General features: G+C 36.0%; 3 protein-coding genes across 4 annotated transcripts; 2 read left to right on the forward strand and 1 right to left on the reverse strand.

Moving 5' to 3' along the window:
* The first annotated feature begins 327 nt into the window (after nt 1–327).
* Nucleotides 328–7,932, forward strand: LOC145014862 (transcription elongation factor SPT6-like). 2 transcript variants are annotated; one of them, XM_078973301.1, is made up of 13 exons: nt 328–830; nt 930–983; nt 1,277–1,376; nt 1,460–1,544; nt 1,644–1,785; nt 1,891–2,005; nt 2,098–2,350; nt 2,456–2,668; nt 2,747–4,135; nt 4,240–4,363; nt 4,455–5,659; nt 5,755–5,964; nt 6,066–7,932. In XM_078973301.1, the coding sequence occupies exons 1-13, from the start codon at nt 800–802 to the stop codon at nt 7,782–7,784; spliced, it is 5,640 nt and encodes a 1,879-aa protein (XP_078829427.1). In that variant the 5' UTR covers nt 328–799; the 3' UTR covers nt 7,785–7,932. The 2 variants fall into 2 exon arrangements, with proteins under 2 accessions (XP_078829427.1, XP_078829428.1); XM_078973302.1 differs by having other exon boundaries at nt 4,249–4,363.
* Nucleotides 7,933–10,561: 2,629 nt separating this feature from the next.
* Nucleotides 10,562–13,899, forward strand: LOC145018215 (SNF1-related protein kinase catalytic subunit alpha KIN10-like). The gene is made up of 11 exons (XM_078976118.1): nt 10,562–10,832; nt 11,213–11,439; nt 11,531–11,715; nt 11,879–12,061; nt 12,131–12,262; nt 12,337–12,522; nt 12,640–12,729; nt 12,816–12,896; nt 13,043–13,123; nt 13,246–13,485; nt 13,645–13,899. Exons 2-11 carry the CDS (start codon nt 11,256–11,258, stop codon nt 13,750–13,752), a joined length of 1,470 nt encoding a protein of 489 aa, XP_078832244.1. The 5' UTR covers nt 10,562–10,832; nt 11,213–11,255; the 3' UTR covers nt 13,753–13,899.
* A 520-nt stretch (nt 13,900–14,419) lies between these two features.
* LOC145018214 (protein kinase family protein / protein phosphatase 2C (PP2C) family protein) lies at nt 14,420–18,240 on the reverse strand. Its single transcript, XM_078976117.1, has 12 exons — nt 17,971–18,240; nt 17,778–17,895; nt 17,283–17,449; nt 17,123–17,190; nt 16,504–16,727; nt 16,358–16,409; nt 15,699–16,242; nt 15,539–15,611; nt 15,237–15,450; nt 15,033–15,137; nt 14,855–14,950; nt 14,420–14,767 (listed from the first exon to the last, which is right to left on the reverse strand). The coding sequence occupies exons 1-12, from the start codon at nt 18,134–18,136 to the stop codon at nt 14,573–14,575; spliced, it is 2,022 nt and encodes a 673-aa protein (XP_078832243.1). The 5' UTR covers nt 18,137–18,240; the 3' UTR covers nt 14,420–14,572.
* Between the last annotated feature and the right edge of the window lie 662 nt (nt 18,241–18,902).

Genomic DNA, 18,902 nt, shown 5'->3' on the forward strand with positions numbered 1-18,902 from the left:
AAAAAATAAAAAAAATAGAAGAATGAAATGAAAAGGACAAAATTGATTTTTTCAAATGTATCATGGATCAAAACCACTTTTTTATTATTTTTATTTTTGAACCTCTTTATACAAGTTGAAATTTTTTTAGATTGTAGACACCTTTTTTTTTTTTTTTTTTTTTTTTTTTTTTTTTTTTTAAAATAAATCTCAATAGACTAATTTTATGTTTTGTTTATTTTCTATAAAAAAAATTTAATGATTTTGTTGAATACTTTTTGGCGAAATGAAACTGATACGTTAATCATTATTTTCCGGGTTTTTACTTTTTCCTAGTGTTAGAGACAGGTACAACGTCTTTGAAATAAACAAAACCTCTCTCTTCATTTGGACTATTATAGGGTTTTCACTAGTTTCCACCTTTTCAAATCGCTGATGGTGGAGGTACGAAGACGTTCATGAAAATGTTGTGCTCGAGCCTCTTTTAATTCTTATGGTGGTTTTATGTTTTTGGAGACGATCTCTTTGATGGATTAACGATTGTGGTTTCACGAAAATGAACGGTGAAGTTTATAGTAGCAAACTGTCCAAATGAAAGTATACACAAAAACCCTAAATGATTTTCACTACATTTTGATCACATAAAGTAACGAACTCATTTCCAGCACATCGAATCATCTTCTCAACCTTCCTGTAGAAACCCCCTGACTAGAAGTTGTTTCCAAGCGTTTGAGTTTAGGGTTTCCTCGAATTCCATCATATTCTGTGGATTCTTAGGGTTTTTGCTTTCATTCCTCTGTTTTTTTCACACAGTCGCACAATGGGCAGAAAATCCAGAATGTCAAAACAAGGTGACCTCATCGGATTTATATTTTCATTTACCGAGTATTTTTCTTTCATCTTGCTCTCCTACTTATGTGCATGCATATTTATGTGTATCGATGTGATAGAAGTCAAAGTCGACCGGAGGATAGAGCCTGAAGACCTTGACGATGAAGACGATGGTATGGATTTTTTTGCATGATTTTGAGTATTTGTTTGTTTTCATGGTTCCGATTCTCTGAAGTTTCTTTACCGCGTACTTGTTCCGTCTGTGTACCAGTGTATTTTGTTTTGGTAGAGCATTACTTGTTTACTCTAGATCTTTTGCTACCACTTATATGCATGCAAAATTATAATTTCTTATCTTGATCACTCTATGTTTATTAACACAATCTGTAACAGATGTCTCTCTACTCTATTTACATTCATATTCAGCTTCATGTTCTGATATGATTGTGGTTCTTGCCTTCACCAGACCAGTATGAGAATGACGGTTTCTTAGTGGATGATCTTGAAGAAGATGAGGTCGGAGAGGACAGCGATGATGCTAAGCAAAAGAAGAGGAAGAAAAAGAGGTAAATATTTTTACCTTCTACCGTTAATTGTTGATGCATTACTGATTACTACCTTTCTGACACCTGTGTTGCCAATTTTGAAGAGAATCAAAGAAGACTTATGTTCTGGATGAAGATGACTATGAGCTCCTTCAAGAAAACATCCCTGGCTATCATCGCCCAAAACTTGTAAGTCTCTTGCTTCTTCACTTTATAATTTAAGACTTTAATTCATGTTTCAACGCTTTCTCTCATTCTTTGACCGTTTTATGCTTTTGAATCTGTTAGGAAAGTGAAAACTTCAAGCGGCTGAAGAAAGCAAGAGTTGATGGTGATGAAGGACCATCAGCGGTTTTTGGTACGGAAGAATATGACAGAAGTGGAATGGCTAAGGAGAAGCTAACACGTACTTTATTTGGGGATGATGATGGTAGATTTTAAATACACCAAAACTTATTGTTTGATTGCAATGAAATAGATTGCTTTTTTATTTGAGATATTTCCAAATTGCCCACAATTTCTAGTCTATTTGTAGGTGATAGCTCTGAAGATCTGCTGGATGAGGGGAAGGATGCTTTGCTCAGTGAGGATGAAATGGCCGATTTCATTGTTGAAGAAGTCGAAAAAACTGAACCTGCTGCTCCATCGAGGTGTGGCTTTTGCTGCTTCGTAGTAATGTGGATGTTTTCTCTTTGTGTTTTATTTCCCACATGATTTCCCTAAACCCTAAACCCTCATGCAGGAGTGTCAAAGCTAACAAGAAAAAATCAAAGAAGTCTGCAGGACACTCTTCAAGGCAGAGTGTTAATGACATATTTGGTGGTCTTGATGACATCTACAAGTTGGGACCAGAAAATGTTAGCAAATACAGTGAACCCAATGAATCGAAGGAAAAAAAGGTCGAAGATGAATTTGAACCAATTCTTGTTCCAGAGAAGTACATGACCAAGAAGGATGAGCATATCAGGGAGACAGATATTCCAGAAAGAATGCAGGTTTGATGCTAACAAGTCTTTTCTACTTTCCCACTGTGTCCATTTGGTTTTTGGAGATAAAGTCAAGGGCTCCATATTTTTTTAAGTTCTTTTTTTTTGTTGTAGATTTCTGAGGAAACCACTGGTCCTCTACCACCACATGATATGAGCATAGACAGGGAGAGCATCTGGATTCTTAATCAATTCAAAATGGGTATGGTACCTTGGTTTCACAAAGGAGGTAGTACAAGCACAGCAACTGAAGAAGGAAACGAGTTGCCTATACTTAAAGACGATATTAAAAGGTTTTTAGAGCTTGTGCATGTTCAGAAATTAGATGTAAGTGTTGCATGTTATCTGTGTTTTTTGTGGGGATCTGTGAAGTTTGTTTCTTTTAATTATTTCCTCTTGTATCAGGTTCCTTTTATTGCTATGTATAGAAAGGAGGAGTGTCCTAGTCTTTTTAAGGATATACAAGTAGCTGATGAGGAGAATCAAGATTTCTCTGATGATAAACCCATGCTGAGGTGGCACAAGGTGGTTTGGGCTATCATGGATCTTGACAGAAAGTGGTTGCTATTTCAAAAACGAAAAGGTGCTCTACAAATGTACTACAACAAGCGATTTGATGAAGACCGAAACATATACGATGAAACACGCCTTCATTTAGATCAAAAGTTTTTTGAGTCGATTATCAAGTCACTCAATATAGCAGAAACAGAAAGGGAAATCGATGATGTGGACTCAAAGTTCAACCTCCACTTCCCGCCAGGTGATGTTGTAGATGAAGGAGAATTCAAGAGACCAAGAAGAAAATCACAATATGGGATTTGCAGTGAAGCTGGATTGCGTGAAGTTGCTTGCAAAATCGGCTATAGTTCTGAAGAATTTGGATTATTGATTTCTCTTGAACAAATGAGAATGGATGAACTTGAGGATGTTGAAGAAACACCAGATGACGTGGCATCAAAGTTTACATGTCAAACGTTTGAGAATCCACAAGCTGTGCTCAGAGGAGCTAGACACATGGCTGCACTTGAGATTAGCTGTGAGCCATTTGTCAGGAAACATGTTCGGGGGGTATTTATGGAAAATGTAACAATATCAACAAGCCCCACTGCTGAAGGGAAGGCGACCATAGATTCCCATCATCAGTTTGCAGGGATTAAGTGGTTAAAAGAAAAGCCTCTGACAAAATTTGATGATGCACAGTGGCTTCTTATTCAAAAAGCTGAAGAAGACAACCTGATTCAAGTTTCAATCAAGCTTCCCGCATCTTCACACGATAAATTAATAAGTGATGCTCAGGAGTATTATGTTAGTGGTGGTGTGAGCAAATACGCACAGTTATGGAATGAACAAAGGAGACAGATAATCAAAGATGCTTTTGATGGTTTTCTTCTACCTTCCATGGAGAAGGAAGCAAGATCTTTATTAAGAAGCAGAGCAAAAAGCTGGTTGTTAATGGAATATGGAAGGATATTATGGAAGAAAGTCTCGGTGGGGCTGTATCAGAAGAAGGGACAAGATGGGAATATATCAAAAGTTCCAGCGAGAGTCATGGCATGCTGTTGGGGTCCCGGAAGGCCTGCAACCACTTTTGTGATGTTGGATTCATTTGGTGAAATTGTTGATGTTTTATCTGCGGGATCTCTCAGTATCCGTGGTCAAAATGTGAATGATCAACAAAGGAAGAAAAACGATCAACAACGGATTGTGAAGTTCATGATGGATCACAAACCTGATGTTGTTGTTTTGGGAGCTGTGAATGTGCCTTGCAGCAGGCTGAAAGAGGATATTACTGAGGTGATTGTGTTTTCATATAGTAATTTTTACAGTATGCTGCAACAATCATTGGTTTGTTTGCATATATACATAATTCTGTCTGAATATATTATTTATGATGAAAGATAATTCAGAAGGCGCTGGAAGATAGTTCAGAAGATGGACTAAGCGTTGTATATGGCGACGAGTCTCTACCCCGTTTGTATGAAAATTCAAATATATCATCTGAGCAGTTTCCGTCTCAATCTGGCAAGTTACTTTGATTGAATCCTGTCGATTTCTTTACATATTTCATTCCTTCCAAAAACGCCCTTAACTTTAATTCATTAATCTTTTTCAGGCATTGTGAAGCGTGGTATTGCACTTGGACGATACCTTCAAAACCCGTTAACGATGGCTGCAACTCTCTGTGGGCCCGGGAAAGAGATATTATCCTGGAAACTTAGTCCTTTAGAGAGCTTTATAACTTCGGATGAGAAGTACAGCATAGTTGAACAAATCATGGTAGATGCAACCAACCAAGTTGGGGTGGAGTTAAATTTGGCCATAACCCACGAATGGTTGTTTGCTCCTCTACAGTTCATTTCTGGGCTGGGACCCACAAAGGCGGTTTCTTTACAAAGATCTTTAATTCGGTCGGGTTCGATATGCACCCGGAAGGATCTGTTGACCCATGGTCTTGGCAGAAAGGTGTTCATAAATTCGGTTGGTTTCTTACGTGTAAAAAGAAGTGGGAATGCCACTAGCAGTAGCCAATCGTTTGATTTGCTAGACGATACAAGGATTCACCCGGAATCGTATAATTTAGCTGAGGAATTGGCTAAAGAGATTTATCGTGCAGATGCCCAAGATGATGTAGCTGTGAATGATGACAATGATGATGATGATGATGTCATCGAGACAGCAATGGAGCACGTGAGAGAAAATCCGGACCTATTGAAGAGTCTTGACATCGACTCATATGCCAAATCCAAGAAGCGGGAAGATAAAAAAGAGACTTTTAACCTTATAAAACAAGAACTGATAAACGGGTTTCAAGATTGGCGAAGAGGGTATGTAGAACCGAGTCAGGACGAGGAGTTCTTGATGATTTCCGGGGAGACGGAGAGCACGCTTTCGGAAGGAAGAATCGTGCAGGCTACGGTCCGGCGTGTGCTACCTCAGAGGGCGATATGTAGTCTTGAGTCCGGGTTGAGTGGTATGCTGAACAAGGAAGATTATAGTGATGATTTAAACGATGAAGAGTTGACTGAGAAGTTGAAGGAAGGTGATGTTTTGACTTGCAAGATAAAGTCAGTTGTGAAAGATAGGTATCAGGTTTACCTTAGTTGTAAGGAAAATGTTATGAGGAGTAAGTGGGTGTCACAAAATGACAAACCCGTGGATCCGTATTATAATGAAGTTCGCGACAGTTCAGGGGAAAAGCCTCCGACTCCGAGTGGTAGTAGTAGCAGTAAAGTTAAGGAGATAACAAAGAAGCTTTTCAAGCCAAGAATGATTGCTCATCCTCGCTTCAAGAATGTTACTATAGATGAAGCCATAGAGGTACTTATTATTTACTATTAAATTAAATAATAATAGCATACTTTTATTGTTGATTGATTAAATATTAAATATTAAATATTAATTTACTTACTCAGTTACTGGCGGAGAAAGAAGCCGGTGAGAGTGTTTTCCGGCCTAGCTCTCGTGGAGCCTCATATTTAACGTTAACGCTCAAAGTCTACAATGGGGTGTATGCTCACAAGGACATTCTAGAAGGTGGAAAAGAGCATAAGGACATTACAAGCTTGCTTCGTCTTGGGAAAACACTTAAAATAGGAGAGGATGTGTTTGCTAACCTTGATGAGGTCGGTCAGTTTTTCTTTTTTGTTTTGCTATAAAAAAATCAATGAAAGTAGGTTGCTGTTTTCTTATATGTTTGTGTTGTATTGTTTTGATTGATTGATAGGTAATTGCGGGATATGCGGAACCCTTGGCAGGACATTTGAAGAAAATGTTAGGCTACCGAATGTTTAAGCATGGGACAAAAGCTGAGGTAGATGAGATACTGAGGAAGGAAAAGTCGGAGCACCCTTCAAGAATTGTTTATTCTTTTGGTGTCTCTCATGAACATCCGGGGACCTTCATTCTGACATACATAAGGACTTCCAACGCGCATCATGAGTATATTGGATTGTATCCAAAAGGGTTTAGATTCCGGAAGAATATGTTTGAGGAAGTTGATCGGTTGGTAGCATATTTTCAACAACATATTGATGATCCCCGTGAACGTCCTGGGGATTCTGCTGGCTGGGGCGGGGTCGGTGATGATGGTGGTGGTCGTGGCCGGGGAAGAGGAGGAAGAGGTAGGGGGCGGGGGAGAGGGCGTGGTCGTGGCAGGGGAAATGATTCTGAGAATGAAAACCAGGATTCAGGTTATGGAGATGGTGGTGGCAGCAGTTGGGGTGGGGGTGCTGGTGGTGGTGGCAGTTGGGGGCAAAAGGCTTCTGATTCAGGTGATGCCAACAAGGATGCAGATGATAGTGGGTGGGGTGGCAGCAAGAAAAGTACTCAGGCAGGAGAAAGTGGTGGATGGTCTGGTGGTGCAAGTGGTGGTTGGGGACAGAAAAGTAACGATTCTGGTTCGGGAGATGCCATCAAGGATGCAGATAGTGGTGGGTGGGGTGGCACTAAGAAAAGTACTGATGGTGGTGGATGGTCTGGTGGCGGTGGCGGTGGAAGTTGGGGGAAGAAGAATAGTGGTGCTGATGATTCAAACAAGGAAGCTGATAGCGGTGGGTGGGGTGGCAGCAAGAAAAGTACTGGTGGTGATGCAGGTGGTGGATGGTCTGGTGGTGGTGGGGGTGCAAGTGGCAGTGGCGGTAGTTGGGGACAGAAGAATAGTGGTGCTTCTGGTTCAGGCGGTGCCGACAAGGATGCAGATAGTACTGGGTGGGGTGGAGGCAAGAAAAGTGCTGGTGGTGATGCAAGTGGTGGTTGGTCCGGTGGTGGGGGCAGCAGTTGGGGACAGAAGAATAGTGGTGCTTCTGGTTCAGGTGATGCCAACAAGGATGCAGATAATACAGGGTGGGGTGGCGGAAAGAAAAGTACCGGTGGTGGTGCAATTGGCGGATGGTCTGGCGGTGGTGGTGCAAGTGGTGGCAGTGATGGTGGTGAAAGTGGTGGATGGTCTGGTGGTGGTGGTGGCCGTGGTGCAAGTGGTGGATGGTCTGGTGGTGGTGGCGGTGGAGGTCGTGGTGGCCGTGGTGGATGGTCTGGAGGTGGTGGTGCAAGTGGCGGCAGTGATGGCGGTGAAAGTGGTGGATGGTCTGGTGGTGGTGGCCGTGGTGGATGGTCTGGTGGTGGCAGCCGTGGTGATGGTGGTGGTGGTCGTGGTGGATGGTCTGGAGGTGGTGGTGCAAGTGGCGGCAGTGACGGCAGAGAAAGTGGTGGATGGTCTGGTGGTGGCGGTGGCCGTGGTGGATGGTCTGGTGGCGGTGGCCGTGGTGGATGGTCTGGAGGTGGTGGCCGTGGTGGTGGTACAAGTGGCGGTGGCGGTGGTGGCAGTGCTGGTGGTGGTGGTTGGGGGTCGAAGAATAACAGTGCATCTGGCTCAGGTGACGCCAACAAAGATGCAGATAACAACAGTGGATGGGGTAAGAAAAGCTCTGGGGGTGGTGGTTGGTGATGGTGATGGTAAATCTGGTATATCTTATTTTCTGTCTTGACTTTTTTTTTAGGATATGTTTTAATGTTTATGTGGAAATTCGGATCCTATTTATTCTACCTGTCTTTTGTTGAAATCAAATCCAATGGGAATGTAGTAGTTTGTACAACTTCTTCTTAGCCAACTACTACATGTTTGCTCGATCGTTTTAAGTTTTTAAGTTTGTTTCTCAATGCGTTATGCGTTCACAGTGGCTCTTTATTATAATAACATATACATATTTTTTTTTCGTAAATAACATTATTATAATTACAATAATAGAACGGTTGATCAAATTTTTTTATATTATATTATAAAGCATAATAATTATATTTTGAATTTTAAGAGGTATAAGTCAATTATAATATAATCATAATTGTATTATAAGATATTATTTTTTGTACAAATCAATTATAAATAAATAGTTCATTAATACCTTTAAAAGTTTAAATACTTGAATTAAAGAAGGTTTTAAAAAAATATAATTTGTATCAAAATGTCATTTTTAAAATATTAATTTAATGTATATAATTTAATTTATATTTTTTAAATTAGACACCAATATTAATTAATTACATTAAATATATAAAAATACAGTATAAAGAAAATATATCTAAACATAAATATTTTATTTAGAAGTTAATAACTAATAATAAAATATAATAATTATTTTTTGTAAGAACATTGTTCACCAAAAAAGTTAAAAGTTATTTATGATCGTTGCTTTGTTAGGCACATATCAAACATAATTTAAATGTTTTCAAACATTTTACAAAATAGTAATCAAATAGTTGGTTACTTGAAACAAGATTATTAATCACATTTAAAAGAAATTTAAGATAAAGAATATGATGACTTTAAAATATGATCACCATTAAATGCAATATTAAATTTTTTTATAAATTTGTTTACAACTAATTAAAACCAATACGTTCACTTAAAAAAATTATTATTAACTTTTGCAATCAATTAATTCTTTTTAAATAATAAAAATTAATAAGATAAAAGGTACATAAAATAACTACAAATTATAAAAATGATTAAAGATAACATATATTATATATTTACATTATATAAAAAACAAATAATTATCAGAAACATAAAATACAAGATTCAATACTTTAAAGGCTATAAGGTTCGAAAGAATGATATCACTCCCTTATTTTGCCACACTTCCTTACCACACTCAAGGAGTGGTATACCATGAAAAGACAAAAGAGAAATAAGAAAGAGATAGAGAGAGGACTCTCTTAATTTTGGCCGCACACCTCAAACTGCATAGAGGGGCGGTGTTTACTATGCCACATAGGCGTCATTCTTACCGCACTCAATTCCCCATAGCCTAAGACCTTCTAGAATAAATGTTTTGAAAAAAATTCTTGATTGAGTTGACAACGACGATGACTATGCACACCGTCTATGACAGTGATCGTGGTGGGTTTCTTCTCTCTTGCAAATCTTCTTATTTCTCTCTCTCTCTCTCTCTCTCTCTCTCTCTCTCTCTCTCCTTTAAGGTGGAAAGTACTCCGGTGGTTCGTGATAGCTGATCTGAAAGCTCTCTATAACTATTAACGTGGAGAGTACTCTTGAAGGCCTAAATAAAAAACAAATGATGTTTCAGTTGTGTCTTATAACCTTTTCAATTACACACATACAAATAAAATAATAACACAATTTCAAAGAAAACATATTAAGACATCAATAACTAATTTGCAATTTTAAAATACATCTTAATTTAAGTAATATATACCATATAATGGTGATTATAGGGTTCTCTTGAAAAAAAATATAGAAAAATGATTTTTTTAGTTCCGAAAAAATATCATTTTTTTTTTCTTCATGAAATCTTTAAGCCTGCATATGCATATTTTGTATTGTTTTGATTGAAAAATATACGTTGTTGTAAGCATTGTGGCACCAATCAAAAGAAATTTTTGATGATTTGACTTTTAAATAAATTACGCCAAGGTGAGTGTTCTAATATTTAATTAGCCTAATATAAATGTTCCAAATACCATGATCACAATTATGTTTGAAATAGATTTTATACGAATTAAATACATAACCTTGAAATGGTCTAAGTGTTTCCACCAAATAAATTTATCGATAAATGAAAGTATCTAATAAATAACTTAACGTAGGTTTTGTTTGGTACTACAATTAGTTTATAAGCTAGTTTATTTTCAAGTTTTTATAAATTTTCACATTTACATTTTTTTTTAAAAAAAACATAAGTTTTTTTAAAATATTTTCAAAAATATCCTTCATTGGTTATAAAATACTCATTATCCTTGAAGTTATTTTATATCTTAATCTAAGTTATCAACTAATTTTACAAAACATTATTTTTTAGTAGCTAATTTTTCGACTGATATCCAAACATGTCATAAAGTTTATTATAAAAATATTTTTGGGTTGTACAATATGTATAATAAATTATGTTTTTGGCATTGTCTTAAGAGGGTGTTTGGCCAAGTTTATTTAGAAAAAGTTATAATTTTTTGATTATAACTTATTTGGTAAAATAAAAAGTTTTTAATAAATAAAGTGTACCTTATTTATCACTTTTTGACTTATTAAAGTTTACCAAGCTATAAACTATTTTATCCAAACATTTTTTTTTAACTTATACCCATATGAAACGGATAATATATAAAAAAAACTCATTTTTAAACAAACAACCTAGATCCAACTATGTCAGGGTGACTAAAATTGCAAAATCTCCAAACAATGTATAAAATAAAGTGCCCCAAAATAATTTGAAAAGTTGAGGAAGGTGGAGGTAAATGGCTTTTATGTCCTTGCCCTTCTTTCAACGGATAAACCCATGAGTTTTCCGGCAATTTCTCTTTGCGACTCCGTCAAAGCTTTTGTCTCTATGTATCAATGGCTTCTACCGGAGACAAAAATGTAATACTCACTCCATTTCTTACTTTCCGTGTCCATCTTTCCCCCCTAACTTGATCATTGCCACTTACACCTTTTCTTCGAGTGATCACTGCTAGAAGCCTAGAAATACTCTGCTCCCAGGTTAGTTGCAGAAATTCATCATTTGTTTACCAACAGGGAATTTGATATGAGTTGATTATATGTAAATTACCTTGCTTGTAAAAAAAGACAGATGAGTGTTATTTTCCAACTTGGTTAGATTACTTTTTGTTGAAACAAGTTCACTATTTGGCTCTATGATTCGTTTCGCTTCCTGGAAACTGTAAATACATGTACATCAAATCATATGGGTATTTGCTAATTTTCAGAGGTGAATCGCTTTTGCGTCCTCAATTTCTTATATTTTGATTAATTATGTGTTCTTTCCTAGTGAAAACAATCGATCTATTTGTTAATCTGTGAAAACGATGAACGATCGATCTATTTTGTTACTATGTGTTCCCTTTCTTTTTCTTATGTAGGCACCCTGAAGATTGAGGGTATTGAAACTCCGGGTCTCTTAAAATGGGTGAAACCAGTGGTAATGGAAGCTTACCAATACCACCTCTATCAAACTATAGAATGGGGAAAACCCTTGGGATTGGAGCATTCGGTAGAGTCAAAGTAGCCCAACATATTTTGACCGGAGTCAAAGTGGCCATAAAGATCCTTGCTCGTCAATCAATCAATGATTCTGCTGCAGAGAAAGGTATTCCTAAAATTACAACAATTGCCGCTTTCTTTCCTGTGAAGTGATGAAGTTGATGATTTCCTTTACTTCTTCATGATTGTATTTTCAGTGAGACGAGAGATTAATATAATGAGGCTTCTTTCCCATCCTCATATTGTTCGGCTTTATGAAGTCATAGAGACTCGATCATGCATATATGTCATCATGGAGTATATGAACTCAGGTGAACTATTTGATTATATCACTGAAAATGGTAGACTTGAGGAAGGTGAAGCTCGCCATCTCTTTCAACAGGTATCCATGCTCATGTTTATTGCACAAAATCATCCTCATCCTGCTCTTTTTATATCACACTATCACCTTGTGTTTTGTTGTTGAATTTTTCAAGATTTTAAAGATACAAATTTATATATTCCATTCCACAAGGCACAAGCTAATGGATGATGATTCCATGTAGATTATTTCAGGTGTAGAGAGTTGCCACCTTCACATGGTGGTTCACCGAGATCTTAAGCCTGAAAATCTACTTCTTGACTCAAAAGGAAATGTCAAAATTGCTGACTTTGGACTTGCTAATATCATGCGAGATGGACATCTTCTAAAAACTAGTTGTGGAAGCCCTAATTATGCTTCTCCAGAGGTGTGTGAGTTGATTCTTTTCTACTTAATGAACTTAATATAATTTTTTTTTTTTTTTTTTTTGGTGTAGGTTATCTCAGAACGTCTTTATGCTGGACCTGAAGTTGATGTTTGGAGTTGTGGGGTTATTTTATATGCTCTTTTATGCGGAAGTCTTCCTTTTGATGATGACAATCTTTCTGGCTTATATGCAAAGATAAAGGTTTGTATATATATTTAAGCTCCCAAGTGAAACTTATATATATACTGACATGGGTATTAATCACTTGTTATCAGAGTGGAATATACACATACCCAAACTACTTGTCTCTTGGAGCACGTGACTTGATTAGAAAGATGCTTATTGTTGATTCAGTTAATCGTATTACTATTCCAGAAATATACAAGCATCCATGGTTTCAAGAACATCTTCCAAAATACATTGCAGGCCATTCGATCGATACTTCATGGAGTGCAAGAAAGGTGTATAAAGTTATCAAATTTCAAAATTTCTATAATCAGTAAAAAGTAACTTCTTTATTTATCCGTTCTTGATACAGTTATCTGAAATCTAATAATCATGTGTATGTATATTCCAAGGTTGATGTTAGAGTCCTAGAAGAGATGGATATCTTAGGGTTCAATGTTCAAGAAGTTATTGGATCTTTGAACAACCTGTTGCAAAATCAGGTGATGAAACTCTCTCAATTGTTGATTCCATTACATATATTTCAACTGTAAAAGTGACCATTTTTTTTTAAATATTTTCCTTTCAGGCAACTGTTACATATTCTATATTATTGCATAAGTTGTTGAGTAACCATAATTACAACAAAGACAATCCTCTAGCATCTTTGGTAACTTCAGTTATTCTTTTATTATCATGAATTGCAACTTGTATTACCGTTTTGGGAAGACAAAAGTATAATTTTCATCATGAAAAGATAACATAGATTAAAAAAAAAAAAAGGGGTCTTATTTATTTATTTATTTGTTTTTGTAGCCACTGGAATGCACAGATCGGCGAGAAATATATGTAAGACCAGTTTCTCCTGTTCAAGGGAAATGGGTACTTGGATTCAAGGTCATTTTCGTCTTTATGCATTGTTATAACAGGATTGGACAAACTTTCTTGGGTTACTTCATAAAATTTGGTGCCCTAGATCTTTTTGGATATAAATTGGTAGTATATATTTCTGAATGCAGTCCTGTGCATCACCACATGAAACTATGAGACATGTTTTAAGCGTCCTCAAGAGCTTGAATGTACAATGGAAGAAGATCGGGGCATACAACTTGAAATGTCTATGGAAACCAGCAGCACTTGAAAGCTATTCCAAGTCTATAGGCATCCATAGAGATGATGCCACCTGTCAGAGTATACCAATCAAGACCTCAAACATGGAAGCCTTTAGTTTGTGTGATGCAGTCAAGTTTGAAATTCAGGCAAGAAATGCAAATTACTTTTTTTTTTTACTCGCTCAATTATAAAAAAAATAAAAGTAGGATGCTATAATGCACAAATAAATGAAAGTAGGTTGTCATTTCTTGCATTTTGGTGTTTTAGAATATTGGTAATGAAGGAAATATTTTTTGTTGGATCAGCTATACAAAGGCAGTGCAGAATCATATCTTGTGGACTGGCAAAGAGTTATTGGACCTCCTTTTCTGTTCATGGAACTTTGTGCTGGATTTCGTGCTTGTGTTGTGTAATTGCATAGCCTCAATATTATGATTTATATTCTATAACATCCAGGACTCCATTTATCAATTATCATGTACATTTTGTAAATTCGGTTTTCTTTTGTAACAAACTATACACATCTTAAAGGCAAGTTATAATCGGCGGCATGGTAATCATATCAATGTGTTAAAAAAACCATTATGTGTCAGCATTTTACAAGTTTGCAGGGAAAATTTACTGTAAATAATCAATTTTCACAAGTAAAAGGTAAACAAATTAGAAATGAAGTGAAAGTACATTACTTTTTACTTGATAATCTAAAGACAAATTACAAAACTAAGAAAAGGAAATGCTATTTTCTGCAGGAAATATGTTTTGCCTTGAAGCCACAAATTGGATATAAGAGTTGCAAAGGGATAATGTTTTGGCTGGAAGACAGAAAGAAATTGAACTATACATAGGAACTAATGAATAAGAATATGTTTGATTACACTTATTCCTTAAGCAATCTCTACTTTATGTTGCAATACAAATTAGTTTTAATTCCAACTAAACTAAACTTGTAATAACCCCTCATTTTGATTTGTGTATATAGTTCACTAAACTTGAAAAATATTTTCTAACATGATACTTCATTCTCTAATGGGAAGGAGGAAACAAGTAATTACCTGATAAACAATACAAGTTTATTAAAAATTTCACTCAAAAAAAGATCTTAATCAACAATCAACATACAGATACAGATAAATGAATATACAAGTAGTCCATTGAACTTCTGTATGAGTAAAACAGAATACATAAATATTGTTAAGAATCAAACTACAAAAGTAATATATTATATATAAATTTCTAGTAAATTCTCTCAGCAGTGGATACGGGATGAAGAAAGACAACAATGACTGTTATATTATCGTTGCTGCCACGCTCTGCAGCCTCCATGGCCAATCTCTTGGAGCACATTCCAGGCTCTTTCACTGTCTTCTTCATTATCTCAACCACTTCATCATTCCGCACAACATCCCACAGTCCATCACTACCCATTACCTGAAATTTTCAGTGTATATATATATTTATTTACCCATTACAGCTACCTACTTTTATCAAACATGGTAAAGTGCATAATAATAATACCAGGTATTCATCCTCATCTGAAAGTATGGTCTCCGTAACCTCTGGTTCTGCAGTTACCCCAGGCTTCAGATCATCATCACCAATTGACCGTGTAACCTATTAATTAAAAATTAAACACTTGCTTTATATATAATAGAACTAGGGTTTATCTATACTGAATTAAGCAAACAAAATTAACCTGTAGGGCAGCTTGACCAACCCTCCACGTGTCAAGCTGCCATTTGACCTCACCACCTACACTCATAACCCGTTCTCTCTCTTCGTGACTACTTGCAACATGGTCCTACACAAAACAAATATAAATTAAGCATGTATGTAATGTATGTATAAATCAATGAAGAAAAATATATATGTCATAAAAATGGATGAGATTGATAACAACCTTACTTAAAGGAATGGCAGAACCTGCACGACATAAGATTGCTCTGCAATCACCAGCATTAGCAACAAAAAGCCTATTTTCAACTATAACAGCACCAATTGCTGTACAGCCTGGATGATAATCTTTCTTGGATTTACATTCAGAATTGGAATTCAATTCCTTTCTGAATGCCACATCTGTGTTGATGAATGCTTCTTTAAGTGCATCATGCGGACTGCATTTGTCATTAGTATAATAAAAAAGCTAAAGGTAAATTTTCGTTTAAAAAAATAAAATAAATAATACTTTATGATAATACGAACCTGGTGGCATGATCTAGACTTTGCAATAACAGTCTTGGTAGTGCTCCAACACAAAATTCTGCAGCTGCACCACCTGCATATGATAATACCCAACAATACATACTTAAAGTTTCTTAAAACAATCATACCTTAATTCACATACTGTGTATGTAGTATGTACCTCTGTGGCCATCAAAGATTCCAAACATATGGACATCTTTTTGATTCTCCACATGAGGCATAAGGAAATGAGTATCCTCCATGGATTCCCTTCTTCCACAAGTAGCAAAAGAACCCCATGATAGAACAGGAAGATACACTGAAGAACTATCCGAATCAATATTCCAATTTTTCACACCTACACCACTGCCATTTCCATTTGCAGTCTTCAAAATATTTTCACCCTGAACAAACCAGTTGATGTTCTCTTTATAAGGTTGGATTATCCGACCAATGTCATCATTTGAGGATGATTGAGGGAGAATATTCTCTTTCTCCTCCACTTTTAACATCTTATTATTTTCCATGATGAGATCAACTTCGGTGATGATATCATCAAATGAAGGCCTATTGTGCATGTCAGCATCCCAGCACCTTTGTATCAGAGATAGTAATCTTGGTGGTGCACCTGATTCAGTCCCTGCAAGAGCAGGTCTTAACCCTTCAGACACAACAGCTGCTGTCAGTTGCTGTTCAGTGTAGTTCATTTCCAGCACAGTGTGAGCCTGACATCAGGAGATATTATATTATTATGTTATAACTTATAAATATAATACATCAATATATGAAAATGAAACTACATTGCTATTTCTTGCATTTAGCTCGATTAAAATAGCTAACCTGTGCTTCAGTGCGAAGATCGGTATATGGGACAACACCTGTGAGAAGTTCACTACAATGGGTTAAGCTTCAAGTTTTGGATTTCTCCTCATAACTGAAGGAAATACAAATATTATGTCATAAAAGGTCTGTCATTGGATTCTTACTTGATTGAAATTCCAAAACTGTATACGTCGGATTTTTCGGTCTGAATCTCCTTTCTCAATACTTCAGGTGCCATGTAAATGAGAGTACCTACCATATTCTTCTTATGAAATCCACCTGTTGGCTTTCCTGATGATCTCCAGTTTTCCAGTGTGACTTGTTTAAGATCTTGTTTGTATTCAGACAAACCAAAGTCTGCAAGATGTGGACGCAGGCTTTTGTCAAGCTGCATCAAAGTCAGAATCATGTAATCAACCACTAAAAACACAGTATGGAACTGCAAAAGCAAAAGCTTCTATATAAACGATAGAGAACCAATTTGCTTATTATAGCATCATCCTTCAACTTCTTCCCATAACATCTTACTTTGAAAAATCTACCTACTTATAGCAATGTCATCCAAAGACAAAGCAATTTTCACTGCTAGAATATGAAAAGAATTGAAAGTGGGTAGATTCATCAAAGTATGATGCTTTAATAAGAAAAATATTGAAAGTAAACGGTGCAATAGAAAGAAATATAAGTAGGAGGACATAATATATGAAAGTGTGTTGCAAATCTTGCATTTAGACGCACATATATATATTAGAAATTTGAGATTAAATTACTACATTAACTTACAAGAACATTCGCTGGCTTCACATCTCTATGTATAATTCCAATGTTATGAAGATACTGTAAAGCATTTGCTGCAAAAGAGACATCACAAATAATGTTAACTTAGCTTTTGTACCCAAATTAAACTATCAAGTCGGTTAATAAGGAGTGCAAGTGTTTTTACCTAGCTGTCTGGTGATCATAAGTGCTTGGTTGATACTTGGATTCCATTCCTCAACATGTAACTTCTGAGAAAGATTTCCAAACTCATACAACTTGAAGAAGAACATGTAGTTTGGTGGTCTTGCATGTGCTGCTACCAATGTTGCAATCCCTTGATGATTTAACTTGCTTCACGTTTCAAATCATACAAACAAGTTAAAGATATGCCAGCAAGTTCATACTCTCCTTCCATTGCAGAAAAACAGATCATATTTTGTCTTTTTGAAGAATCAAACAGTTGGTATGCAACTTAACTTTTATGAACCCTTGGCTTATTTGGAAATTTCAAATTACATAAGTTTATAAGAAGTGCAACAAACTTGGTATCAAAATCTGTGCCAATTATGTTTGCATAAGAATTTTGACATCAAAAGGTATAATAGAACTAAGGGAGTATCCAGTTATCTGAACGAAGCACATGACTTATTTGAAGATAGGAAAGAATAGAAGAACTGACCATAGCAATTGCAATTCTTTATGAAACTTATTGATGTCGTCGGAGGTGGATAAAACGGGCTTTTTAACAGCAACTCTTTTCCCCTCCAAAGTTGCATCATAAACAACACTTTCAGCACCTGCTACCGTAAAATTGGGGTTTCTGCATATGTTAATTCCTTTTAGTTCAAGTTAAAAATGGAAGTGGTTCATACCTCGAGCAATTGGAAGTAAGAGAGAGTAGGAAGACGAAGGGAGGTGCAGAGGGATCGAATCGCTGCTGCAGCATCCTCTGATACAAGAATTAGGATGTACGATCTCTAAAACCATCCCGATTTTGGTTTGGGGACGGCTAATGATTGGTGTATGTATATGTATCATGCAAGCTACATACTACAGAGGCTTTTCACTTTAATGGCAACAGGAGGCAAATCGAAAAGCGACACAATCAAAGAAACAGAGACGGGTCGATCTAAGTTGATACGGGTTTTTAATAGAGCAATCCAGTCTAATCTTTTTATTTAAATAGTAGTATTTAAATAGGTAGATATTTCAAATACAATTTAACCTTTCAAATAAAGAGTTTTCACCGGCAACCAATCTATTAAATAAATAGGTTAACCCACTTAAAATTAAAAGAATAAATAAATTAACTAAATGGTGTATTTAAAGCTTAAATAAATTTTTAAAGTATAATAATTCCAGTTCACAAATACAAAGAGAAATTTCAAATAATATTAAAGATATATAATTTTAAAATAATTTTGAAGAGTTCCTACTGTTGTCGGTGCAAAGAAAAAAAATATAACAATTATGATTGGATTTTTTAAAACATAAATAATAATATAACACTGTAATTTATAAATTAATACTTAGATTAGTAGGTCTGATAATCGTGTTATGTTCGGGTTGCGGTGTCGCGGGTTGGCGGACTGACGGGTTAATGGGTCAAAATATGTCAACCCAAACACGACCCATTTAAATATACAAGTCACGAGTTGACGGGTTTGGAATATAAACCCATATATAACCTGTCAACCCATTTATTTATACAGGTTCATAGGTTGGCGGATTCGTAGGTCAGATTTCGATTCGTGGGTCCGAATTTTAGACATTTAAGTCTTAAACATCCAAATGAAAATTAAAA

The sequence above is a fragment of the Lactuca saligna genome, chromosome 9 (genome assembly GCF_052625555.1).
Source record: "Lactuca saligna cultivar CGN05327 chromosome 9, ASM5262555v1, whole genome shotgun sequence".
Taxonomy (NCBI): Eukaryota; Viridiplantae; Streptophyta; class Magnoliopsida; order Asterales; family Asteraceae; genus Lactuca; species Lactuca saligna.

Bases quoted from the DNA above. Each gene is read 5' to 3' on its own strand.
- LOC145018215 (XM_078976118.1), top strand. From the start codon at position 11,256: ATGGGTGAAACCAGTGGTAATGGAAGCTTACCAATACCACCTCTATCA. The intron at 12,730-12,815 runs GTGATGAAACTC...TTTTCCTTTCAG, and splicing joins ACAACCTGTTGCAAAATCAG to GCAACTGTTACATATTCTAT. The intron at 13,486-13,644 runs GCAAGAAATGCA...TTGTTGGATCAG, and splicing joins CAGTCAAGTTTGAAATTCAG to CTATACAAAGGCAGTGCAGA.
- LOC145014862 (XM_078973301.1), top strand. From the start codon at position 800: ATGGGCAGAAAATCCAGAATGTCAAAACAAG. The intron at 2,669-2,746 runs GTAAGTGTTGCA...CTCTTGTATCAG, and splicing joins TGCATGTTCAGAAATTAGAT to GTTCCTTTTATTGCTATGTA. The intron at 4,364-4,454 runs GCAAGTTACTTT...AATCTTTTTCAG, and splicing joins GCAGTTTCCGTCTCAATCTG to GCATTGTGAAGCGTGGTATT.
- LOC145018214 (XM_078976117.1), bottom strand. From the start codon at position 18,136: ATGATACATATACATACACCAATCATTAGCCGTCCCCAAACCAAAATC. The intron at 16,243-16,357 runs GTTAGCTATTTT...TCCTGATGTCAG, and splicing joins ATCTTCGCACTGAAGCACAG to GCTCACACTGTGCTGGAAAT. The intron at 15,612-15,698 runs GTACATACTACA...TATCATATGCAG, and splicing joins AATCTTTGATGGCCACAGAG to GTGGTGCAGCTGCAGAATTT.